The 26,267-nt window shown below is 41.7% G+C and overlaps 2 protein-coding genes across 2 annotated transcripts in view; one reads left to right on the top strand and one right to left on the bottom strand.

Moving 5' to 3' along the window:
* The window catches only part of SMCO4 (single-pass membrane protein with coiled-coil domains 4), a 29,465-nt gene extending 11,563 nt beyond the window's left edge, over nucleotides 1-17,902 (top strand). Inside the window, exon 2 of the mRNA XM_051632383.1 lies at nucleotides 16,802-17,902. Coding sequence (XP_051488343.1) covers nucleotides 16,935-17,114 — 180 coding nt within the window. The 5' untranslated portion in view covers nucleotides 16,802-16,934 and the 3' untranslated portion in view covers nucleotides 17,115-17,902. The remainder of the gene's footprint in view (nucleotides 1-16,801) is intronic.
* Nucleotides 17,903-24,932: 7,030 nt separating this feature from the next.
* DEUP1 (deuterosome assembly protein 1) overlaps nucleotides 24,933-26,267 on the bottom strand; it is a 99,026-nt gene continuing 97,691 nt past the window's right edge. Inside the window, exon 15 of the mRNA XM_051644103.1 lies at nucleotides 24,933-25,103. Within this exon, the coding sequence (XP_051500063.1) occupies nucleotides 24,933-25,103 (171 nt within the window). The remainder of the gene's footprint in view (nucleotides 25,104-26,267) is intronic.

Genomic DNA, 26,267 nt, shown 5'->3' with positions numbered 1-26,267 from the left:
CTGGTAATAGTGCTGTCACCTTTTATAGAGGTCCCTTCTCTTGCAGTTCTGCCAGGCACGTGTATTCGTTTCAGCCACGTGTAACGTCGAGCATTGAAGAGATACCCTGTAATAAATTTTAAAATCCTCTTCAATGCTGAACCTGGCACTGTCTTGTTCTGTTTTGTCGCCCTTTCATTCAGCAGATGTCCTTGTGAGATCTCAAAGTGTCATGTAGGCTGTAGCATCTGAGAGGAGGGGCAGTGTGCTTTGTGGAAGCAGTACTGAAAAGTGCAGCTTTAGGTTCAAGGTTCAGAGCCAAGTATTGTCAAGTACTAGACACTGTGCTTGCTCCAGCTGTAATCATCTCTGTAATTTTCTGCAGGTTAAAAAAATAACCCTATAATTCTGGGACGTAGGTGTGGAAAATATTCCCGAAGTAGCTTTAGTTAATGTAACAGCCTGTAAAGTCTAAATTATTTCCTGTTAAAATGGAGAATGTGAGGAAGAGCAATTCTAATGCCAGCAGTCTTTGATCTTTGTATCTCCATAAAATACAGATCTGCTCTCCATTCCATATCCATAGATGCTCGTGTCTGGAGAGAGACCTGGCTGAAGCCTGTTGTAGCAACTGAGACAAGCTGCCAGATAGGAACTGCCCTTCCCATCTGCTCTCGCCACATATAGTCCTTTATCTTTTGAAGGTGTCTTCTGTTGGTAGTTATTCCTTCCCTTTGGTGTTTGTCTATCTTCCATCTTTCCTTTCACATGAAGAATATGAATTGTGACTGCAGGTGTCCTGATGGCTGTTTTTTTAAGTGCTGTACATTTCTTGCTCTTGAGTTCCGTCAAGTTGCTGTGATCTTAGCCAGCAACTTTCTATCTTATTTTGTATTTTGTTCTAAACTTGCTATTCTGGAATGTATTAATATTGTGTCATTTCTGTCTAGAGGTTTGTGAACAGTTTTGACCCAGCTGATTGAAACTTTAGCGAGTCCTCAAGGAGAATGAGATGATGCATATGGTACAGTGCAGTAGATAAAAAGCTGTTCTTTGTTCCTCTTCTCAGAAATCTACTCTGTGACCATAGTTCTAGTTTGAAGGCTCAGTTAATTTGAAAAAAAGAAATCTCTCTTCTCTGTTGGACAGAGGGTGAGCAGTGGTTGGTGGCCTGTATCATAGAAGGAGTAAGTAGATCTAGGCATCTTCTGATATCTCTAGCCCTTTGAAGGACAAAGATGGCTCTCAGAATCCTGTGGGAAGCAGTGTGTACTGTCCTCGGCTCCAAGTGCACAGAATATACTTATTGATTCTCTTGGGTTTTGGAGAGCCCAAGAGTATGGGTGCATTACACTTTGGCTTTATTTAGAATATTCAAGTTCTGAACTGGTTATTAAGATGCTTTGTTAAACCACTGCCTGGTTTTCTGTCCAAATACTTGTTTTATTTGCCTCACTGTATTGAACCTCTGTCCCTTTTCTTAGTCTCTCCTCTTCATCCCAAGTCAAATTAGTGGCAGTTTCTGAGGAAAATAACATTTTCCTTTTCCTTTATGCTTGCACAAGAAATTCAAAGGACAAAATGCCCCATCTTCACTCTTGGGGGTGAAGTGCTATTTTATAGTATCCTCAGCTTAAACACAGGGGCTGCTGAATCTACTTCTGGCACCCCAGCCCTTGTATTGAGGAACAGCCTGTTTGGAGCAGTATTTGCAAAACTGTTTTGGTGCATCTCATGATTACCAAGTCAGTTCTACAACCTTATATAAGCCAGTCTCCATCCACTTAACTCAGGACAACTTCAGTGATGAATATTTATATTGAAGCTTTCATGTTTCCACAGTGAAAGGGTCTCACTCTCAAAAGAAGAGGTGGCTTTTTTCCTGTTGACTTGGTGTGAAAAAGCTTGCAAAGGCTTTCTCAGCAGCACTGCTTCTGAGACAGGCATCAACAGAAACACTAGGGTCATCTTGAATTTGGTATTTCATTTTGTGAAATTGCCTACTCTGAGAGAAATAAAACATTTACGTGTATATTAACCAATGTTTGCCAGCTCTTGGAATAAAGCCAGTTCTCTCAGGGCCAAATGAATGCTCTGAGTGAGTGAGTAATAATCTGCTGTTGTCACTTCTAGTTTATGGGTGGGTAGATTCAAGAATGTTTGCCATTTTAAGTTGTCCTATTCACTTGAAAGACTAAAAATCACCATTAGCTGATCAGCTTGAAATATCTATAGCTTGTCTGTTTATAGCTGTTGCACAGGTTCAAAACCTCCCCATATGATAAGAATAGTGGAAGATGATGAGAACTCATGAAGGTTACAGATGTTTTGGGATGGTAATTTGGAAGCTGCAGCCAGAGGCTGAAAAGATATATGGCATCTCTTCTTTTTAAAAGCCATGCAAGGTCTCTGTGCCTTGTTTATTTTCTGAGAAAATGTGTTCTCTCTCGCATGTTTGCAGAAAGTAAAAAATAGATTAATTTCCAAAATAGTGGCTGTATTGAGCTTTTGTTGTTGATAGATATAGAAGAGGCAGGTGTAATACTGAATACCTTACAATGAACTTATCCCATGTCTCTGAGCTTTTTCATTTGCTTAATTTTTAAACAAATGCAGGTCAAAACAGTTTTGAAAACTTGGTTTTACGCATTTTTAAGAGTGCTTTTCTCATGAAGTTAATAGGGATTGTGGCAAGATTGGGCCAAATAAAAACAGCAACGAGACTTTCTTTTGTGGAGAAAGGTCTGTGTTTTCACTGAGGGTGATTTAAGTTCCATATTAAATGTCAGAGAGGCAAATAGGACAGCACCCCTTTTTGGTAAGAGTTGGAGAAATCGAGAGACAGTCTTGAGATGAAATTGTCCTCAGAATGTCCTGTGAAGTGTTCTGTGAGATCTCCTGGCCAGTTGTAGGGGAGTGTGCAATTGCACACCTAAGTATATAAGGAGGAGATGAATAAGAAGCACAAACCTCACTTGTCAGCCACTATGAGTAAATAAACACACTGCAGACATAAGAACAATAATTGATGTCAGTCTTATCCAGTGGGTTGACTCTTTTAGTCTTTATTTCACTTCCATGCAGCTTTTCTTCTATGCACTGGTTTCTTTTGTTTCCCTTCCTCTCTTGCACACTAAAGGGACTTTCCTGCTGTTTCTCTCTGGGCTTCATTATCTCACCTACTTGTGCCGCATCACAATTTTAAGGTTTTTTTCTTTCCTCCCACTGCATTAAACTTCCTATCTGTACTCCTGTTAAATGAAATAACAGCTAGAAAAGTTAGTGTTGATGTTGCAGATACCAGGATGTCCAAAGCCCAGGGTGCGACCATTAATATTCTGTCCACAAGCCGTGGAAGACAGACGAAGAGATGCCTAAGGACAAGATTCCTCAGCCCCTCTGGAAGGTCAGACGTAGGACTTGACTTTTGTGCTATGCAGCCTTAGCTGTCACTTGGTGTTCACAGGCACTTAGATAAGATTATAAACTAATATCCCTGGTTTGAGAGAATTGAATAACATGTGATCCAAGTCCTATGTCTTCTGGACCACGGGCAGGCACCTTTAAAAACACATTCTCTGCACACCCACAGTTCCCAATCTCTGTCTCTGGGCCCCAGCACTGGCCTGACTTGTGTTGTTGCAAGTTTAAGGTACAACTTGAAGTGGTTTGATTGTTGAGTGCCTGCCGTTGCATTGACAAGAGGGATCTGTTGAATACACCAGAAAACACATTATTGAATTTGGCTGATGTGAACAATGAAGCAAAATCAGTCTTAAGAATAAGAGCTGGTCAGCAGCATCTTAATAAAAATGGGGGGTGGAGGGAGAACAAACTACCCCACAAAACCAAAAAAACCAGCCCTAAAGACAAAAAAATCCCAAACAAACCCAAACAAACAAAAAAAAATCCAACCCACCTACCCACCCAACAGCTTGGAGCAGTGTTTCTTGAAATTGCTCTAAAATATGAAACTATTAAGATTAATTTGAATTAATCTATACAAAGTAAGAGAGATACCTGCTTAGATCTCTGCAGCAGCAGGTGCTTGCAGTATTATAAATAGAAAGCAATATAAATTGAAGTGCTTATTAAATTTGCCTTTATGATGCTTTGAAGAATTGCAGTGGAAAGAAAAATTACCAAAGGCTCTGGCTTAGAAGGGTGACTTAAATAGCTGTGCTGCCAAAGGAAATGGAACATAAACTAGGGTAAGTGATAGACTTGTTCAAAAAAAGGTTATCTAACAGCGATTTGTCCCTAGCATGGACAGATTGGCCAAAAGCTCTGGAGGGACTGAACAGGGGAGGGCTTCATTTTTTAAGACAGTTTCAATACAGTATTGAATTTTAATATATTTTCCAGGAGATTGCACTGTAATCCTTTCTAGCAGTTATGTTTCTCAAGTTTTTCCTTGTTTCCCGCTTCCCCTCCCACCAGTTGACAAAAACTAATTCTGTGGGAAATGTTCATGTTTGGGAAATGGGCTAATTCTGAATTTTTGCTGCCATTTTGGATAAGGCTTGGTGAGGATCCTGTGTGTCATTCAGCATTTTCTAAAATTCTTGTAACACTGTCAGGCCTCTGGAGAGAGGTGGCTGAGCCAAGGAGCTAACAAATCATCAAGTAAACCAGATCAGAGCAGCAGGCTCAACTGGCAGCGAGGCTATTAAAAATGAACAAAAAATCTGCAATGTTTTTTTCTTTAATGAGATACTCAAATTGATTTAATTTGGCAGGGAACATGCTAAAAAATCGTAGCATGGGAAAATCAATTCTTTGGGGAGCAGTGAATTTCCCTGTGTGAGGTCTGAGATCCTACTTTTTAATTTAGGAAAAGACAAGCATACTTGCTGGTGGAGGGGAGGTCTGCAGCAGCTCAGTGTTGCTCCCGCACCCTTCTCAGTCACTCTCTTGGACCATGCTTGGTGGACAAACAGTGAAAGCATCTAGGCTGGAGATGGTGAGAACACACGTGCATGTGCAGAACAGGTAGAGTCATTATCACAGAACAAAGGGGGAAAGGGAATGCATGTGGGCAGCAGGACTGATGGCATCCATGCCCAGATCTCCCTGGCACCACATCTGTGGGCTTAGACAAGCGAGAGTGGCTTGTATGCCAAACCAGCCATTTAATATATATTTTACCTGGGGTTAGGAATTCAGTTGCATCCGTTTGCTTATGAGTTGCACAAAAAAGCAACATAGGCAGTGCACGAGCATGACTACCCTCGGAAAAGTTTGGATCTGTTCAGCAGGGAATGAAGCTGGTGTTTGGTGCTAGCTTGTTGGGGTTACTGCACAACTGTATCACTGGAGACTCTTGGAGAGCACTGTGAATATAGGAGATTGCTTTAAAAACAACCAGAGCAGAAAGAAAGGAAGGCTGTACAGGGGTAAATTAGATAAGAGAATATGAACACTGTTACATAGGGAGAGGTAATGTTCGAGTCTTAATAAGCGCTTTAAAAGAAGGTCACTTGTACTTCACGGTAGTTGAATTGTGGTACTGATTGATAGCTGTTTGCTGAACACTGCAGAGGAACTTCTGAGACATCCTTCTCTGACTGTCTGAGCTTGTTCATAATGGGCTTTCTTACGTGGCGTTTGCTTTTGTTCCGAGTTTTGAGCTGGTGGAAAGTCCTGGCAGTAGGACTGTAAATAGGAGTGCATAAAGAGGTGGTGCAAGAGCCAGTGTTGTAGAACTGATGAGACAAAACCAGGCTTGTGTTTAGAGCTTGGCTTTGTTGGGAAACTGTGTTTGGTTAGACTGCACAAAACTTTTTCTGCCCCTGTAATTTTTAAAGTCTTAATTAAACTTTCTGCATTTAAATTAATTTACATTAATGTCACACTGTCTTATTATGTGTATATTGACACACACTAGCAGGGATTTGATCAGCCTAATCCAGCTCTATGTAATTATGTGCCTTCTCCTTACAGAATTGCAAAGGGTCTATCAATCATGGCAGGAGAGCCTGCTGCTTTATTATAATATGGGTTTGATTAGTGAAATGTCATAAGACTTCAGGTTCAAGCAGGAAAGTAAACAGAATGAGATTTTAATAAGACCAGTGATAGGAAGAAAAAAAGCTGCCCACCCATCCTGTGTTGCAAGTCTCAGTTCTTATTTTCCCTCCCCCCCCAAAAAAAGGTGTCCTGATTGCATTGTTGTCACGCTGATGTTGAGAACACTTCTGTAATTTGAAAGGAATTTGAGAAAGGCACAGATTTCTGTCTGCCGGAGGAAACGCTCTACCCTAACCTTGTGATGCTGTTCCAGTGTAAAGTGGAGGGGTTTATTTCATTCATTGATAACTTGATTACCCAGATAAAATGAGAGCGTGTAGAGGCAACAGAGGTGGGAATGAAATCTGCCAAACCACAGCATTGCACGAGCTCCGGGACACCTGCCCCACTTGGAAACCAAGTAAGGGAGTAAGGCAGGTACCCACTTCAATGATTGTATTTGGGTTGATTTCTGTGTAAGTTGGTTACTCTCTGGTGTCATGCAGTCCTTCCCTGCCACATGTACAAGCAGGGAGAGGCAGGCATGGTGCCAGCAGTCTTTCCTGAGTCTCCTACTGGAAAACTACTGGTGCCAAGAAAAGCTTGAAAAACCAGAAATTCAAACAGGCCCTGAAGGGGGTGAGTTTCAGATCTGAACCCCTTGATCACTGCTCTGGCATTGCATCCAGCTTGCTTTAAATCCATTAATGCCTCCAAATTGTTTCATAAAAAGAAATGTTATGTGCCAATGTGAGTGAAGTGCTGTCCATTTTCACCTGCAGGACTCTCTCAGGGGGATTTTAGGAGTACAGGTAAACACCCATCTTAATTTCTCCCATTGCAGGTAGTTCTGTATATTGGGCCAGAAGAGGGAGATTTGCCCTCTGAAGAAACAAACTGTTTCACAAATAGGTTGAGTCCAGCATACACAGATTGTCTTGTGGTCAGGAAGCGCAGCTGTTGTTTCTAGGTGTTACCCTTCTTTGAATTTTTCTGTTGGTCACTCTGCATTGTTCCCCTCTCCAGTGCATACACATGTACCCCTGCTGCCCCAGGATCCTCCCCTGCCTTTGCATTTTTTGTGGGTTTAGATTTAACAATGCGTTCTTGCTGTGGGCATGAAATTTTTTGCCTGCCAAGTTTTAGTCTGGACCGAATTTTCAGTGCCAAAGTTTTAATGACAGTAGAATTATAATGAAGAGCAGTGAGGAGGGTGCCTCAGCTCTCCTGTTTGCATTACAAAACTGTAACATCAGGCTGTGGACTTGTTGGCTTTCTGCCTGGCGTGTGTCTCAGGGATCCGTTTCAAACACATTTATAGTGATGCTGTCTCATGGAGTGATTATATTGGGAACCAGGTATTTTGAGCAGGAGCAGTAACATCCAGACCACGCTGGATGGTAGGAAAAGTGTTTCCCGTTTGGTCATCATCTGGTCAGAGGATGAGCACAACTACCCTCTGGTGACAGTTCAGATCATGGTGCGAGTTAGCAGTGACAGTCGAGATCTCAGTGGGCCTGTGGCCCTGACACAGCTGTGCTGGGATACAGAAATGTTATTTTCACACTGGATTCCTGTTGCTGCACCTTCTTGCAGATGCCGAATCCTTGGAACTGGTCTAGGAGAGCAGCATGTGAATTTGGAGGAGCTCTGACACCAGTGACTTGGGATTTTTTATTTATTTATATAGCATTGCTATTTAGAAACTGACTGAATTTTTGTAAACACATGGGGAAGATAAATGTTTTGTATCCAAAGGAGTCTTGTCAGAAACAGCTGAAAAATTACTTTTAAAGAAAACAGCTGAGCAAACACATAGTATCAAATCATATGCTCGGTTTTGTGGTTGACTACATTTATGCATAAGATCATCTGTAGCTGTATGGATGGTGAATGGCAAGCTCTTCTCTTACAGCCTCCCCTAGGAATTGGATTCATGCAGTGACAGAAATTACGTGTTTGTTTTTCATGTTTTCAGTAAACATTAGTCTTATTTTTGCATTGGTCTGCCTGTGCAAAAGTTGTCTTGGTACTGGTTCTTTATCTACGAAGGAAAATACAGGTTATTCTGGTGGGTTGACCCTGGCTGGTGCTTTGGTCCACCAAAGCCACTCTATATCACTCACCTCCTCAGCTGGACAGGGGATAGAAAATACAACAGAAGGCTCGTGGCCTGAGATGAGGACAGGAAGAGATTGCTCAGTCCTCACTTCTCAGGGGAGGACTCCTCACAGTCTTCCCTTGCTGTGGCCTGGGGTCCCTCCCACAGGAGACAGTTCTCTGTGAATTTCTCCAACGTGAGTCCTTCCCACCAGCTGCAGCTCTGCATAAACTGCTCCAGCATGGACTCCTCCATCCACAGAACCACAGGTCCTGCCAGGAGCCTGCTCCAGCACAGACTTCCCATGGAGTCACAGCCTCTTTTGGGCATCCACCTACTCCAGCGTGGGGTCCTCTGTGGGATGCAGCTGGTTATCTGTTCCACCACAGACCTCCATGGGTTGCAGGGGGACAGCCTGCCTCACCATGGTCTTCAAGATGGACAGCAGGGGAATCTCTCTGCTCCTGTGCATGGAGCACCTCCAGCCCCTCCTTCTTCACTGGCCTTGGTGTCTTCAGGATTGTTTCTCTCACATACTGTTACTCCTCTGTCCAGCTGCAATTGCTGTTGCACAGCAACTTTTTTCCCTCCTTAAATATGTTGTCACAGAGGTACCACCACCATCATTGATGGGCTCAGCCTTGGCCCAGTGGTGGGACCATCTTGGAACCACATGGCATTGGGTCTGTCAGACATGGGGGCAGCATCTAGCAGCTTCTCATGGAAGCCACCCCTACAGCCCCATTGCTACCAAAACCTTGCCATGCAAACCAAATACAGTTATTTATCCACCCATTCATGGAACAAAAGGGCTTGCTTATTATTAATTTTTTTTTTTTTTTTTTTAATCCTGTTGTGTTTCTTTGCTGCATTCAGGGCAGATAGGGTTGCACTGCAACACCAGATGCACCAAAAATACCACCACCTCATCTCTGTTTAACAAGGCCTTCCCAGATGTAGAGATCCATGCCTTTGTATTTCTAATACAGATTATTTGCTATATCCAAGTCCTTAGAACTGTAAAAATTGTACTAAAATAGCTTTTTGCTTTGGTGGCCTTGCTCTCTCTGACTTCCTGGCAGCATTCAGTGTTGGCTTTCATTTTAGAAATGCTGTGTGTAGTTTGGAGACTCTCAAAGCTACATGTACAATAAATGTGATGTTGCAGTAATGATGGATCAATTCAAATTTAGGTCTGTAATTTGGGAAAAAAGCCACTACCCTTTACTAAAAAGTAATGTTGAAGTGACTTCAAAGAGCATCTTAATAGTTCCATATTGTGTGTAATTAAAAGCTTTTACCCTTGAAAGCAGGGCTGTTATAATTTGCTAATCAGAATTCCTTTCTACAGTCAAATAGATGGAGGTAAACTTTTATGATATTAAGAATTTGCCTCACGCTGTAACGTGCAAATCCATTTTTCACAGAACAAAAAAATTTCTCCTAATGCTTTTCTTCATTTTTAGCACACTCTGAAATCCTGACAGATAGTGTCACTGAAACATGAAGATCTCAAATTTAGCATTGCAAGCATTGTCTTCAGCTATGAATTTGGCTCTGCAGCTTCTGTTTAGAAGGAACAAATGGGGTGACCCAGAGTGTTTTACAGTGCAGAAGGCAAAGTTATTTGTGTGGCTGTTTCTGCAGAGTCCTTGTTCTCTTAGGTAGCTTTGGTTTCGTTAGGGGGGACAGCTTGTACAAATGAATAGTTTCTCTCTTGAGCAGGCAGTAATCATATTCCCTTGGTAGTGGCTGCACAGAGCTGTGTTTTGGTACCAAAAGAAACTGTCCTGCAACTGGAATATTCACTTAATTATGGGACCTCTTTTGTGTTGCTGAAAGTGGGCTGTCTGGGGGGGCCTGGGGCAGGGAGGATGTGACTGGTTTTAAAGTGTTTTGCCCAAGCTCTGGGCTGGCTTGCTCTGTAGGGTTCATCTCTCTTAGTCAAATTGGCAAGTCTCTGCTCTATCCATCTTTGTCACCGACACAAGTGATTACATGAAACATTTTTCTCCTTAAGAGCCTGTCATATAATGAAGATTTTTTTAAACTATCATTTTACATTTAGTGTTTAAAATGGAGTGTAGTAATTGTACTTGAATGTGACGGGAATAGGGCTGGACAATCACTACTGCAGTTGCATAAAAACTGTTACAATGACACTTAAAAAAAAAAAAACTATTTTAAAGCCCCCTCCTCAGTGCCTGGTTTGCAAGGCAGCAGGTGCCTAATGCAGCTGCCACAAACACAGGAGCAGGTTTAACTTCTGTCTCAGCGTGGGATTTGCATGTGAACTGGTTCAAGTGCTCATGTAAATCCTACCCAGGTAGCAGCCATATGAAGGGATGAAGGTGTTCTTCATAAAAGATGTGAGGGTTGTTATTTTTTTCTTACAACTGCCAAAACTGAAACACAAGGGGAAAAAAACAAGTGATGAAGTTGGACCTGTGAGGATGGAAAGGCTGCGTGCAGAATGGAGATCTCTGGGGGCCCCATCTAGAGCTCTGTGCACAAATATTCCTGTTTGTAAATCTGTCCCAAGTTCCTACTGAAATACTCTTCTAAAATCCCATTTTGCTGTGTTTCTGAGCTGGCACCTTAGAAAACAGTGACCTTGCTGATGCTACCCCGGCAATGGCCAGAAATTTGAGCTGCAGGAAATACAATTCCCTGACTAAAATGTGGTATTTCACCCAGAGGTAAAATCAGTTTTGAAGTAATGAACAGAAAACCGAATCTGTATTCCGTGGGGTGGTCTATAACAAGTCTTGTCCTTTATGAAGTAGCACCCAAGGTTTGTGTAACAGTATTACTGACTGTTTGTTCATTTATTAGAAACAAAAACATTTGCATGGTTTCAAAGGTAGGAAACCTGTTGCTTAGACTTCACTTTAATTAAAGGTTAGAAAGAAATGAGAACTGTGCGACTTCAGCCAGCTTGTTGGCCCCAGGCTCCCCATGCTGGCTGGGACAGCATGTTTGTTTCCTTTTGCTCTGTCAGGAGTTGTCATCTGCTTGCAGTGAACACCACTTTGCAGCAGTGAAGTCACACGAGGTAAGGAAGAACTAAAGCTTCACATGTAGAGGACTGGGGCATCTGCCCTATGAGGAAAGGCTGAGAGAGCTGGGTCTGTTTAGCCTGGAGGAGACTGAGGGGGGATCTCAAATGCTCATAAATATCTAAAGGGTGGGTGTCAGGAGGAGGGGTCCATGCTCTGTTCTACAGTGTCCAATGACAGGAGAAAGGCCAATGGGCACAAGCTGGAGCATAGAGGTTCAAATTAAATATAAGGCAAAACTTTTCTACTGTAAGAGTAACAGAGCACTGGGATGGGCTGCCCAGAGGGGTTATGGGGTCTTTTTCTCTGGAGACATTCAAAACCCACCTGGACATGTTCCTGTGTGATCTACCACAGGTGATCCTTCGCTAGCAGGGGGGTTAGACTAGAGGATCTCCAGAGGTCCCTTCCAAACTTGATGACTCTGTGACTTGATTTCTTACAGCCTCTGTTCAGCAGGTCCAGCTGCAGTACCTTAATCAGCCCAGTAACCGAAATAGGTAACAAGATGATAAGATTGCTGGTTTTAATTCTTCTTGACTCTGATGCTGGTGTTTCCCAGTGATTGGGAATTACTGGCTTTGGGGCTTGTTAACAGTAGAATAATCTGGAGAGTGTTGTTTATTTAGATGTCTTGTGTCCTTTTCCCTACTGCTGGCTGGCAATTTGAACACAGTGTGTCCTGATTGTCTTCTGGTTGTTGTTTGGTTTTATTTTTAATGTCTCAGTAACATCCATGGCCCTGGGGGAAAATTTAAATTATAAAAATTAATTCCTGTCAGATTGTTTTGTTTGAATTTCAAGGTGTTTTGCTGATCCAGAAATGTAACAGTGTCAGTAGCAGGATAATGAGGCCAGGTTAATCCAAACCGGTTTGTTAAGACTTGTAATTTTGGATTTGGAGAAAAATGATTAATCTTAACATGGCTAATACATGCATCCTGTAGGGGTGGTGATAATAAGTTATTTAGATGTCTAGACGTGCAATTACACTAAATGCAGACAAACTAATTGTTTTGTGCATGTGTTGCATGTAGGAGATGCAGAACTGCAATACTGGGAGCACTGGTGTAGCCAGTCGGGGCTGCTGTTCCTGGCATGCAGGAATAGCTGTGTGTGCTGGGGGGGCCTTTTAATTGCAGATTACTAATGGTCAGGGTTAATATTGCAGCACAAAGGAGACAGCTGATTGCTGTAAATTCTGGTTGGAAGATTGTTGATATGTTTTGAAGGGGATCAGTCCCCACAAATTTCACTACAGGTTTCTGATACAAAATGATCCCTGCTTCACCATGGCTGACTTGCTTTGAGGTGCTGGCAAATGCTTCAGCACAGAGATGAGTGACTTCAACAAGTGCACTGATTTGTACTTTTAGGTTTTGAGGTTAGGTCTGCAAAAACAGTTCAGAGTAACTTAACCCAGAAGGTAGAATGAAGAGCATTTTTATATGGAAAAAAGCAATTTGGATGATGGGCATATAGGAATGTAATTGCTGTAGATGTTGAGTCAGGCTACTAATTTGTGGATTTTTATTATGTTGAAGAGTGATGTCTTTAAGTTTGTCTTCAGTAGCTTGAACTTGTTAATGTTTTGTTCTGCTAGAGACCTTAGCTTTTCAGTGTCAAGTTGAAGCACTGCAGTGTGAGAGAGAAGAGGCAGGCTCTGTGCAATGGATGTTTCAAACAGCTGTGCTGAGCCAACACTCATTATCTTGACTTGGCAATTGAGATGGTTTCTTTCTAGCCAGCAGATTCCTGCTTTTGGGGGAAGCTTTGCTATAGTGAACTTAAAAAGAAACTCATCACCCCATGCAATTTTATTACCAAATTACAAAATTCATAAAAGGAGGGTGAAGTTACCATCTCTGGCTAGTGCCAGACTCCTGTCGTACTGTTCTGGACTATGGACACTTTTGCTAGAGTCTGTTAATTCTTTCTGTGCTATTCCTATAAATGTCCCAGTTGAGGGAGTCACTGACTTTCTAGTAAAAGCAGTAGTTGAATTAGTTTGGTGTTTGTTTCCAGCCTTGGGCCAGGTTGAGCAGTTATCAGAAGTGGGAAGCAGCCTTGGGAAGATGGGTACAGGCTGCAGCAGTGAGCGCTCTCCTGTTTGGGGGAGACTAGGAGTGGAACTGCGATCCTCAGCTTCTTTTGAGGGGAAAAGGTGAGTTTCCAGTTTTCCTGCAGTGTGAGGTTGGCTGATTGTTAAGGTTCACATTTCCACAAGATGGAAGTGTCTGTGAGACACCACTTTCTCATTGACCTTCTGATATTTTCTTTCTCTGAGACATTTTAAATGGTCAGTGCTAACCAAACTCCCATCCCATGCCATGTTTTTTCTTTCCTCTCTCTGCTGGAGTTTTGCCTTCCCAGTGCATGAGCAGGGTGGTTATTGGCTAAGGAGGATGTAGCTCAGTAACATGAAATAATTTGTTCTCATGGGCCATGCATGTCACAGGGAATGAGACCCCTAACACTGTAATCCCAGCCCTGACCTTGACTTGCTGCTCTTTCTCTGTGTTCTTCTCTCTCCATGATTGTCACGAGTCACCTGCCTTCCAGGGAAGTCCACGGGTGGCCAGTAAGAGACTTGGCAGTGGAAGGGGATAACTGTAAACTGCACTTGCACAACATGGGCTGTAGAAATTCATCTTATGCAGCTGAGCACTGCTTTTTAAGTGCTGTTTTGTACCAACATGAACATAGCAGGATGTTCAACATTCCAGACCTTTCCTGTGGGGGAGTGTTGTCTCTTGCAGCAATTGTCTAGTACTGGCACTCATGTCCGGGCTCCCCGCGGCAGTCGGGGCCTGGCAGCAACTTGCAGAGAGTGACTGCTTCCATTTGGTGGTTTGGTCAAGATGAACCCTAAGGCACAACTCTCTGAAAACTGTGGGCCAGTTTCTGTGCAAGGCCATCTCTGCCAGTAGTAAAGCCAAGTAACCCAATCTACTGGAAGTATATTTGAAAATTGATGCCAGGCTCCCAAACTGGAGAGCGCCAGCCTGCCGTTCCAGTGGCGCCGACGGTTGCGGGAAGGCTCTGTTCTAACCCTCAGATGTTAGCTAGTGTATGTCATTAACTGGGTGTAATTTTGCTTCAGAATGAAGTGTTCATTCAAAAGAGACTTAAACATCCTGATGTTTTCAATATCTGGGTAGCAAGTGATGCGGCATAGAGCAAGGCATACATTTATTGTTAGAGAGACTGGTTTCATGGCAACTCCTGCTTGTTACTATGGTACACAGAAAGTCCCAAAGGCTTTTACTGTCCATCACTTCTTGGGTCTTGTGAGTAATCTGAATACAAAACCCAGTGATGTACATTAACAGTGGAGCCAGAAAACAATATGAAAATACTATACCTGAAATGCTATGGTTGTCTTCTTGCCCCAAAAGGCAAATATAAAACTTAATTTTGCATAGTAGTTTTTCTAGAGTCTGGTAAATAAAGCTTGTGAGCAGAGCAGGAAGAGAAGGAAACAGAAATGGAAGGGGTAAAACAGATATTTCTTTTGCCCCAGAGGAAATTCCAGAGTTATGGAAGTGATAGCCAACAAAACCAAAGCAGAAACCCATAGCTTGCAGAAGATGGAATGCCAAAGGCTCTGCTCTGAATCAGTAAGAGAGGATTTGCTGAGCAGAAACAGTTATGAAAGTTTTGAAATGAAGTAGTCCCAGTTGATTTAAAGACTGGAACAGGGTGTTGTAGGTGCTCCATCCAATTCCAGTTTGCCTCCCCATGATGAAGTTCACTGACCACTTCTGGTCTCTAAATCTGCTATGTGTTTTGACTCTGGTGCTGCAGTTTACAGAAGGAATTGATTCTTTCCAAGACTTGAACTTCATTGTTTCCTCTTTTGAAAATCATCCCAATTGACCAAAATTCCTTTTCATTGCTGTATCAAAACTGAAATGAAGTGTTTCCTTCAGAGTCCAGGTTGAACTGGCAAAGTTTATGATCAGAAGAAACAACCACTTCAAAGGTGCGTGTGCATGAGGTGCAGAATTGGTGAGTCCAGCTCAACACCAAGATCCTGTCCAGCTATCATTGTTTCTTTTTTTTTTTTTTTCTTTTTTTTTTCTTTTTTTTTTCTTTTTTTTTTCCCCTAGATTGTATCAAGGAACAACCATGGAAAGACAGAAATACTGACCCACTGATTTGCTGTTGGTTTCCCAGTGCCCCACAGTTGTTCTGATAGTCTGTTCACTTCCATAAGTTTGAGTTAGTAGAGTTATTCCACATTTTACCCCTATTGATATCTTACCAGCCTGATTGGCTGGATGAGAGCCACAGGAGGTGGGTGAAAGGATGAGAACTGCTTTGTAGTTGCACATAACCTGTAGGTGGGGATTCTTGTTCTGTACATGAACATTTTAGTTTGGTTTTGCTTCTGTTGCCAGGCTGCCAAATAAAGTTGAGTGCTAACAGCAAGCATCCCACTTCCAGTGAAAACCTCTTTTTTTCTTTTCTTAAAAAACAAACAAACAAAAAGTAGTCATTAGACATTTTGTAACATTGACCACAGATGACACAGCAGGAGGAAGTTGTCTGTGGTGAACTGAGCTGTGCAGCTTTGCTTGGACCTCACCTACAGTATCATGCTAACATCATATTTTGGTATAAAGGAGGAGAGAAAAGAGACGGTTACATTAAGCCACTAATTTCCACATGTTTTTCTCTCTGTATGTTAGAGATGCAAAAACATTGATTTGTAGTTTACATTCAAGAGGGAGATGGGTGCACAGTTGGCCTTCTCCTTGCACAGTTAGTGAATTACACAGCTGGAGGCAGCTCAGGGGTGGAAAAAAATAGGGTATAGAAACACTGAGCACCTACTAATTCTTATTTCAGAGAGGCTTTCCTATTGTGCAGTATTTTTGTTAATCTCACTTTATAGGTACTTCTGCTTGTAAAAATAGGTCTAGGAGATGCTTCAGAGCAACCACCTAATTAATGACTGCTTGTCTACAACAGTGATTTGTAAGCAGGTTGGTTGTCATTTGGGATCTTTTCTTACAGAAATGGCAGCTGTAATAAGAGAGATAGCACTGGGCCACGTTATGATTTAGACTTTGTTCTGTGGCAGGAGAACTAGCAATGTAAGTTAACCAGCTTTTCCCCCACTTTTCTTCCTGTTAGAAGACCCTTTTCCCCACTCCAATAAATTCCTGGTGAGGATGATAAATGCGTAATGCTTTTCCTTATGGCAGGGTATGTCCTTGTCCTTCCAACTTCTGGAGGTTTGTGGGGAGCCACAGACCTTTAGTTGGGAGCCTGCTGCCCTTAGAAGTGGCAGCTGGTGGTCTGTGTTGATGCAAGACTAATTCAGTTTATTTTCATTAAGTCTTCATTTGTGTTACCTTGTTTGCCTTAGAGGATGAAATGTGGTGCTGGGCTGTGTTTCTGGCTCAGCAGTGTGCAGGTTCAGTGCTCCTGGACAAATGCAGGCACAGTGATGAACTGCTGTAGTTTTTCTGGGAAATGTTATTGATGAGCTGAGGGAGTGCACTGCAGCTCCAGTTCCTGGAAAGAAGTTGCAAAGGTATTGCTGCCAGTTGGAGAGATTTACCAAGCAGAGGTGCAATGGTTTTAATAACTGGAATATGTGTAGATCTTGCTCAAAAGAATTGTTTTTCTTCTTCTCTCGCAGTTCCCTGCACAGCTAACCCCTTGAGGGAGCAGTAATTCTTCAATCGCGTGCTCCAAAAGACCTTGGACTATTTTCTGCTTCTCAACTCTCTTCGCCTCCCCCATTTCGGTGAAGGGAAGATCCGAAGAGGAGGATGAGGCAGCTAAGAGGAAAACCCAAAAAAGAGACCTCCAAAGATAAAAAGGAGAGAAAACAGGCAATGCAAGAGGCCCGGCAACAAATCACCACCGTCGTGCTTCCCACCCTGGCTGTTGTAGTGCTACTGATTGTTGTCTTTGTGTACGTAGCCACGCGACCAAATACAACTGAATGATGCAGCTCCTCAGACTTTCTAGCTTTGGGGTATTAACCATTTTATCCAGCGCCAAGAGGAACTCTCTGTCAGTCTTTTAGTACTTTTCAAAGGAACTTGCTGGTATTTTCAGTCTCCTTTGTTTAGGGTCCCACAGTTTCTCTTTAGGAATGTAACATAAAACGTATTAGTGAATGTGCCAGTACGTTTTATGGTCCAGTTCATGTGCCTTTCAGACTTTTAGAATGGTGTTTTTCTTAAATCTGTTTGAAGCTCTATATTGTAAAAGGAAATCATGTTCTGCTATAAATTTGTAAAAAAAAAAAAAAAAAAAAAAGCTTTCAGCTTTTATCACTGAGTATGGATAATGTTGCTCCCATGAGCTCCTGTCTGTTTCACAACTTCCAAAGAAGTATATTTCTTCTTTGTACTTAATGTCACATGAAGTGCTTTGATTCAGAAAGGATATATTTATTTTTTGAATAAAGAGAGAAGTCTTACTTGGAATCTTCAAATTATTTTGCAAATAAAAAAGTCACTTATTGTGAAAGCCTACATTATGTAATATTTTTTTCATGAAGCACCATGTAGTTCACTCAAAAATTTTCTTTTTTGCTGTGAGATACTAAGATGCAAAGTGAATACTTCAGGATCCCCCAGAAGGAATCTAACAGAAGGTGGAAAGGGAGATTCTGCCAGATTATGGTGAAGTAACTAATAAGAAACTACATAAGCATGTAGTTGTTTATCTGAATGTTAAATATTTAAATCTGTATAAAGTGGCAATAAAAAGGTGATTTTTGGATACAGCCCTTGCTTTTATTTTTTTTAAAGGCAGGAAAAGTGTCTCATTTGTTGCTGAGATGAGCTGCTGTCCTGTGACATCCCCCTCTCCCCCTCACTTAAAGAGGAGTTTTATTTGAAGAATTCATACTATAAATTCTGATCAAATAATCCTGTGTTCATCTCCAGCTCTTTTGCCATCCAGATACTTTTAAGGCTGTCAGGAAGTATTAACCTTCAGAGGACTTTGGGGAGAGAATTTCAGAACTCTTGACTGCTGCTTAAATACAGGCCAAGCAAGGAAGGACGTGATGCTTCCGCGCACTGAAGCGCAGAAGGAAATATCTCTGTGCTGAAAGCCAGAGACCCCTCAAAGCTCCACTTCCCGGGTCTCTTCTCTGTGCTGCCTTTGGGCGCAGGGATAGTCCCAGGACTGTTTTTAGGAATGCCAGTGACAGACCAGGCCTTGCTGCCTGCATTAACCCTGCGTGTGGTTCCTGCACAGCACACTGCTGCCGACCAACCTCCTGCTGCAGAGCAGTAACTCAGGGAAGCAAATGCAGTTCCCTGCAGTGGCTTTGCCTCTGGCCAGTGACAAACTAACACAGCCCAAGGTGAGGCAGGTGGCCAGTGACTCTGGGGTGGCCTCGGCTCAGGATGCTTTGCCACTGGCCTAAAATTAATCTGGCCTTGCAGGCCCAAGATGTTTTAGAAACATAAGGTTTGCTAAGAACTAGAAGGAAGAGTTGGGATACGTGCACAACAAACTATGCAGAGATGGTCACCGTGGGATGCCCAGCAGTGTGTTCACCCCCATGTGTCCAGCAGGAAGGCAGCTGTGGGACCCCTGTGCTCACTGAGGCATGTGATGAGACTGGAAGTTACCAGTGCTTTGGTAGAGGGAACTGCTGCCTTCAGCTGGAGAGATCTGAAACCAGGAGTCTGTAAAAGTCATTGCTTACTCCGTGTCATCTCCCAGCTGTTTCTGTTCTCCCAGGCACCGAATCCTTCTTGCCCTATTTTTATGTTATCTGCAGTCAGGGATGGCTGCCATGGAGCTCTGATAGTTTGCCCATTTTTCAGAGGAGGTGTCCAGCTTGAATCAAATTTGTACCTGAGGAAGTGTGTGTAATTTAAATATGGGTGTTCTGTGGGGTATTTGGCATCGTGTCTAGATTAGAAGCAAACTTTCTGCTAACCTCTCCCATGGATTCATCTTCCTCATCTTCCTCTTCCATAGATTCTTAACCAAGGTTTTCCTCTCCCTGCTGGTCCCATGGTACTTTCTGACAGCTCTAACAAAGTCCCTGTGTCTCTCCCTTCTCCAGGTAGCAGGTTTATTTCAGTCTGTTCCACCTGCATGGCTTTTTTATCAGCCTGAGCAATATCTCTAATTTGGAAAGCCTTCTCTGAAACTGCTCAGAGTCATTACATGATTTTTTTTCACCCTTCATTTTCTGCAAGAGTTGGGTCTGTGACACGTAAGAGCAATTAACTGGCTGATAACAACTAAATTGGTAAAAGGTCAGTTGGGTTAGATAATAATTAAGATTATTTTTCTAATGAGATGTTTAATTTCTGCTGCTTTTTTCTTATGCCCTCCCTTTGTCTCTTGTCATCAGCAAATTCTTCAGGTCACCATAAAAATCTCTTTGGAGACTCTCTCTTAATGCTAATAAGAGACATTGTGTATTCCAATTCCCTGAAATGTGCTGTTTTCTGAGTGCTAATTGAGAGGAAAATAGTGTCACACATCCTGAACTGTTGTTTATGCAGAAGCTAGAATTTATTTCACAGTTTGAATCTTTTAAAAAAAAATACTACTACTACTAAACAATGAAGCTGGATTCTGACATCTTCTTCCAAGTTCCCTTTTACTAGTATCGGATGTAGGAATGTGCGTTTGGAAAATGGTATGAATCCTCTGTAGACAGGACCTGTCAACAATCACTGGGAGTAATCGGGAAGTAAATTAATGGCAGTTGCTCAAATGTCAGCTCCTGTGTACTTCTCAGCTGAAGGTGTAACTGTGTCTCTGGTGTTCTAACTGTATGTGTTACTCCCAAGTGTCAGTTGCCTTCAAAAATGCTTTAGAAAAAGGGTCTCAAACCTTTTCCCAGCATACAGTGGCTTGTGGGCAAAACTGAATGATTTATTACAAGCATTTTACCAGAAAACTCAAGTGGAGATGCTTCTTCAGCAGCATCTTATGATTTCTAAGAGTGCTCATTATCAGGTGAAGCCATTAAAAACCTGCCAGTGCCTTCTGATAAATCAAGTTATAGAAGCAATTTTTTTAAAAAACAGTTTTTCAAAGCGTAAATCAAATCTGAGTCAAATACTTAAGAGATCAAGGTTTGAATGGGGTTTCATAAATGTCTTTGACGTGCTAAGAAAATAAAGGCATCGTGTCAAGTACCGCACTGGGTCAATGCCTGTCTTTGTTACACCTGCCCCCCACTCCCCAAAGGAAAGAAGCCAGCAACACCCCCGGGGTCTGAAGGGAGCACTACACAGATTCCACGACTCAGAGAGCTGGGTCTTGGTCTTCTGTTCTAGTCCCTCTACAAGGAAACGTTTACTTATTCCCATTCTGACGTTCGGAAAGTGGCACGCAGCAGAGAAAAGGCACAGTTCTTTAGATTTCTGTTTGGTGCCCAGATGGCACGTGTACAGCTCTGAACACTCCTGTAGCTCTGGAAGGTGTGAACGAGCCTGCACTTTGATCCTCTTTTTTGAACCTGTGTGACAGAGATGTTTCTTACCAAGAGAAGTTTCTTAGCAGGGCAGGTAGTCCCAGTTCACACACCATGCACCAGCAAAGCCAACTCCTGCCATCTACACCCCAGCCAAGTGCCTTCATCATCCCCACAGACAGAGCTATTCTGTGCACTTGTTTCAACCAGTAAAATTCCTGTTATGGTGCTTAACATGGGGTACCAAGGACCAGAACGTCTGTGGGATTTCTGTCTCCATCTGGGATTGCACAAGGGCTCCTCACATTAAGTAAACCCTACATCTGTCGCAGGAAGTTCACTGATGGGATGACTTAAGACTGTTCTTTGCACACAAACATGTTCTTGTGAGGTTGTAAGGGTTGTAAGAGAAAACCATTCTTGATAAATTTCTTTCAAAGCCCCTGGCAGTTTGGTTAAGGGTAGAGGAGAGGGACAAACCAATGGGTTTGTTGGTTTAGGAAGGGAGACTGGAGCACAGTGTATCAGTCTCTAGGGGTGTTGCTCAATCCACTAGTGTAAATTTAGATGCAGTACATTAAATTACAGCCTATTTATGGATTTGAGCGTGTCCATGTGATTAAATAGTAACTCAGACACAGTGAACTTTGAGATCTGAACCCTACAGTGAGGAAAAAACAACACAGAATTCCCACATTGGTTTGGCTAATTCAAACCATGACAATCTTTAACCTAGTGATTCCTCAGCAGATTGCTGTGTCTGAGAAGAGAAAAAACTTCCCCAGCCCAAGGCAGCTGGTGTAAAATCTAGTGGATAGCTATTTTGCATGGAATCAAATGGAAAACAGAAGTGATTGTGAAATTATAAAATTGGCTGGTTTAAGTTGTAAAGCTAGATGGAAACGTAATCCTGTCATCCAGGTGATACAGGGTAAGGACCTTTCCCCAGTGCCCTTTCCCTCCTTCCAGCTGTTTGGTCTCTGGAAGACCCACAGGCAGGAGGGGGCAGGGCTGGGTGGGGTGCAGCACATACCCCAGCTGGCTGTGTGAATACAACTTGGATGACTGGCATGACACACCGTGGATGTAAAATCAGCTGGGGCTGATCTCATTAGACAGTCTGTTGATGACTTCTTTCTCATCCCCACCAAGGCTGCTCAGCCTAGCTCTGAATTACTAAGTGGTGGTGGGCTTGATTCTGTGTGCCAGTGCACCATGGTTACCTCAGGAATTCTAACCAGTGAAACCATGATTGAGCCCCAACAGTGAGACTGCAGGTTGGGCACTGTCTGTGGGGTCTCTGATCACAGCAGAGACTGATTGGCCTTTGGCTGGGTAAGCTAAAGCCACTGTTCAAGATGACTCATCAGAAAAGCAAGAAAGCTGTGCCTGAGATTTCTCATCATGTTTGTCCATTTCTGTGTTTGCCTGGCACCGTGTTGTGCTGCTGCTGTTTATATGTCCCTCTGTGCTTCACAATACCCGCTGTCTCTGAGACACTCTCCCATTCTTATACTCCTGAATTTTCCATACAAAAAAGAAGAGAGTAAGAAATGGTAGAAAGAAAATGCACTGAACACCCAACTTTCGTGTGACCCACTTCTAAATGTTTCTGTTCAGTCGCTGTTGTTTCACTGACAGCCCCATCAGAGTAAGTTCTGGGAAGCAAATTGGAAAGAAATGGTCTGGCAGCTCTTTTACCACCAACTATTTCAAAATTATATCTCAATGAAACATGTTGGCAACTACGTGCACACGACCCCTGTTTTTCCTTCAGTGAAAAAAGCTGGTGGCAGCCTGAACCATTGTTCTTTTTATTTAAAACATTTCTTTCAACTGTGAGCCAAAAAAAAATACTTTTCGGTAATGCTTTGAAAAATCATAAAAGAGGTCCAGCAGCTTACAAGCATTTTCCATTGCCTGGCTCTTCACAAGGTAGAGCAGAAATTTTCTGTATATTTTGGGTGATTGTAGCTCCCAAAAGTGGCACCTTGTCCTGTCAAATGTATTTAGGATTAATAATTAATTTTCTTTTTTCATTTTTATTGGTGCTTGCAGACACTCATAGCCTTGGACCCTTCTGATTATTCCTTTTTTTGACAATATCCATCTCCAATGCCTGTTCATAAGGTATATATAATTTCTCAGTCTTTGTTATTTCTGCTGTCCATCATTCTTTTAAAAACTTTTTAGTTTGCCAAATAACTTGAAATGTGGTACATGTTGCACATGCTGTTTTTGGCACAATAACAAAAGGAACATATTTCCTTCAGAAACCTCTCACCAGTTCCTCCCTTTTCATACAGGTGAAGTGCTCAGAACCAGCAGTGGGGCTCTGATGGTCCTGGCAGCAGTGGGCTCTTGTTTATGTCTGTGATGGTTGCATGAGGAACTTTTACTCAGTTTGGCTGGTGAAGAGAAGGGTGACCTTTTGGGTAAGTATGTGTTAAAAAAAAGGCACTTTAGCCCGTTCTGTCTCAGGACATTTGTGGCATAATATGTTCTGAGCAGGAAATAACTGCAAACAAACAGGCTGTTCAGATACAGGCACTTTGCTTTTCACAGGAAGTTTATTAAATGGTGTTACACACAAGCCAGGCTGAAATTGACTCTGTTGTTCCATTAGCCCAAGTTAGTCCCTTGGCCAGATCTTAAAAAGCTTTGGAAAAAACCCTCTTACTCATCTTTTGATAATTTCATTCATTCATTCTGTAGCATCACACAGACCTGTATCAGCAGAGGGATCCTCAGGCCTGGACTGGACACATTTTTCTTGGAAGATCTGGAACATAATCTGTCTTCTTGGATGTTTAAATCTTGCAGTGGGCAAAAGAATCTGGGTAACTGGCTGGTAGTCTATATATTTTTTTTCTCCTTCCCTTCTGAAAGACATTTTGCTGCCTTTTGCTTCTACAGATCTTTCCCAGCTTAAAATTTAGCTTCATTTTCAGAGGTTCCTAAATTTCTTCTTTTAAAACTCCCAGATGCATCTTCCCTGAAATTGAGGACACATATATATTTAGTTTGTTCAGATGTCCTTCTGTCATCTTTTTATTCAGTCCTCGCTCCTCCAGCTGAGTCTAGTAATTTCCCTGAATTTCCCTGTAAAAGGTTCTTTGATGTCCTCATTTTCATTACTCATTTTATTGCAAACCGAGCCAAACTGGTATTTAAAATCTTGGTATTTTGTGTAAGTGGGATGTAGTGTATTTTGTCTTAATGGAAATATAGCTTCCAAAAACAATCTACATTTTTGCTGTGGTCTTGAATATTAATGAGACTCCTTTTACTCACAAACTGGAGCTGTTTGACAGTCTGGGATTATTTTTATACAGATTTTTTCCAGGAAGTTGGCAACAGTATTTTCTGGAAAGCACTTCTTCAGTGTCTCTTTCACTGAAATTGGTGGTTCATCAACACTGTCTGTAATTTCTGTTTCACTTGCACAGCAAAAGAATTCAGTATGAATTGCAAATAAAAGGGATCTCGATATTATGCAGTTTTTTGGTACATGGAGTTGAATTAACTCTGCTCAGCTTGACATGTTTGTGTTTTGTAGAAAGATACAGAGGGTTTACGGCCTCACCTCAAACGAGCTGTCTGAAGTTAAAGGTTTTTTCCCTATTCCAATGCAGTTAAACAAAGAGACAAAGTAGTAGCAAAACATCAGTAACAAAACTGGTGCTTTTGAAGACAGGATTTAAAAATTGTCAAGTACAAGTAAAGTCAGGTGTGTAAATCACCTGAGATCAAGCTCTGCCTGGTGAAAGGGGCAATGCAGGTGGCTTCAAAACATGTGCTTTGCCTTGTCATGTTCCTCTCTCGGGCCACGATGGCTCAGAGCACAAGAAAGAAAGAGCTCCAGCCTCTCCTCTCAGGAGTCCTAGAGGCTGTTTCTGTGGCCAACAATAACCCGAGCAGAGATGAGCTCTTCATGCTAGGAGCAATGACATGGCTGAAGGCCCCTATTATTCTTGTTCTGTGCAATCTAGAGAATTTGTCTTGGCTGATTATATTTTCAAGGGAATAATTACACTTATTAGCCCTCTGTCCATCACAGAATTGAAGGTATCTTTCTTAATTGACCCTGCTGCGACAGGGTCTCTGCTGCCCACAATTTAACTATGCAAAACCAACCTGTATATTTTAGAATATTTTTAGCGTATGATATTTTATAATGTGGTCAAATTCCAATATACCTAAATCCATAGGATAATGATTATCTTTTTCAATCCTTGGTGTTAAAAAACGCATGCCATTGGCAATATGCTTAAATACATGGAGCAGCTAGTTGCAGATTTTAGTTCTAAGACACCCGTGGGTGTTTACTTGGTTTTATTTTCTTAATTGTGTGACTGGCTTAAGTATGCCTGCACTGCTGGCTCCTGGCATAGTTTTTTACAGTATTTTCAGAATGTCTTTGCAGTTCTTCAATGTGTAAATTTAAACGTTCTTCAAACTCTCTCGTATGTTTCTCTTCCTGTTGAAGGAACTTTTCTGTGGTTGCAAGGAAGGACAACTCAGGGGGAGGCTGAGAGATGAACAGAAAATCAGAGTTAGTAAAAAATAGCAAGTACTATAATGTGTTTGCATTATCAAACTTTAGGTTTGAAAAACATGTCAACCTATAGCAGCTAATAACACTATAACACTTCATTATCTCTCCAAGAAAACATGAATTTGGGTCTACATTTTTAAAGGCATTCAGGTGCCTAAATGACATAATGAGAACATGATTTTTGAATACCTGTGGTATTTACAGCATTAGGATGTAGATTTGCCATTAAAAATGTAAATATTCCATTAGGCAAAATTAGGCTGCTTCAGAACCTCCAAAATCTTTGGATCAGCTAAATCGTCACGTGTAATTCAGACCAAGACAGAGGGCAATCATCTGGTGTTTGGAACTGCAGAAGATAACTAGTGTTGGGTACTGCTGATTGCCTGCTGTAATTTTAGCTCTCTGCTTCTGTGATGTGATGCTTTCTGGAGACAGGAAGAAAACCTGTGCTCATTTTAGTCCTATCAACTTCAAGCCCTGATATTCTTGAGAATGTACTAAATTTTATTCGCTGCAAGTAGCTCACTGAAGAATCTTCTTTCAATTTAATGAGCATTTAGTAGACTGAGATACAAGCCACACTAAAATGAGTCTCAAAATAGTTGTCATGGGATGCAGAGTTGTATAAAGTAAAGGACATGAGTGAGTCTTTGCTGGAACAAGGTCTAAATTCTTAAGCAAGAGTTTTTGTTAATTCTTTTTGCTAATATGTAAGAGATGCATTAATTGGAATGTCTTTATCAAAATAAATATGAAATAATTTTTCTCAGCCTAAAGATATTCTTAAACATAAAATTTAATTCAATATTTCTTTGCATTGATAAATTCATTTTTATTATGTGTATTTTTAACAGTTGACTGAGAAAAAACAGTATAGGAGCTGTAATCCTGAGTAAGAGAAAGATAATTTTATATCTTTATATTATCACATACTGAGAAAGGTGATTGATATTTATTATCTATAATTAAATAATCTATTACATACTTTAAATAACTGATAGAGTTATTAGTATAGAATGTCTGGTTTTGTTTTTCCTAGGATGTAAAAAGGAGTTTCTCTCCCCGCACATCCATTAGGAATGCCTTGAAATTATCTTAATATTCAAATGTTTTGTGCATAAGGCCAATTTTATT

The sequence above is a fragment of the Apus apus genome, chromosome 1 (genome assembly GCF_020740795.1).
Source record: "Apus apus isolate bApuApu2 chromosome 1, bApuApu2.pri.cur, whole genome shotgun sequence".
In the NCBI taxonomy this organism is placed as follows: domain Eukaryota; kingdom Metazoa; phylum Chordata; class Aves; order Apodiformes; family Apodidae; genus Apus; species Apus apus.
The sequence above is the reverse complement of the archived record's forward strand: the minus strand, read 5'-3'. Positions and strand labels throughout refer to the sequence as shown.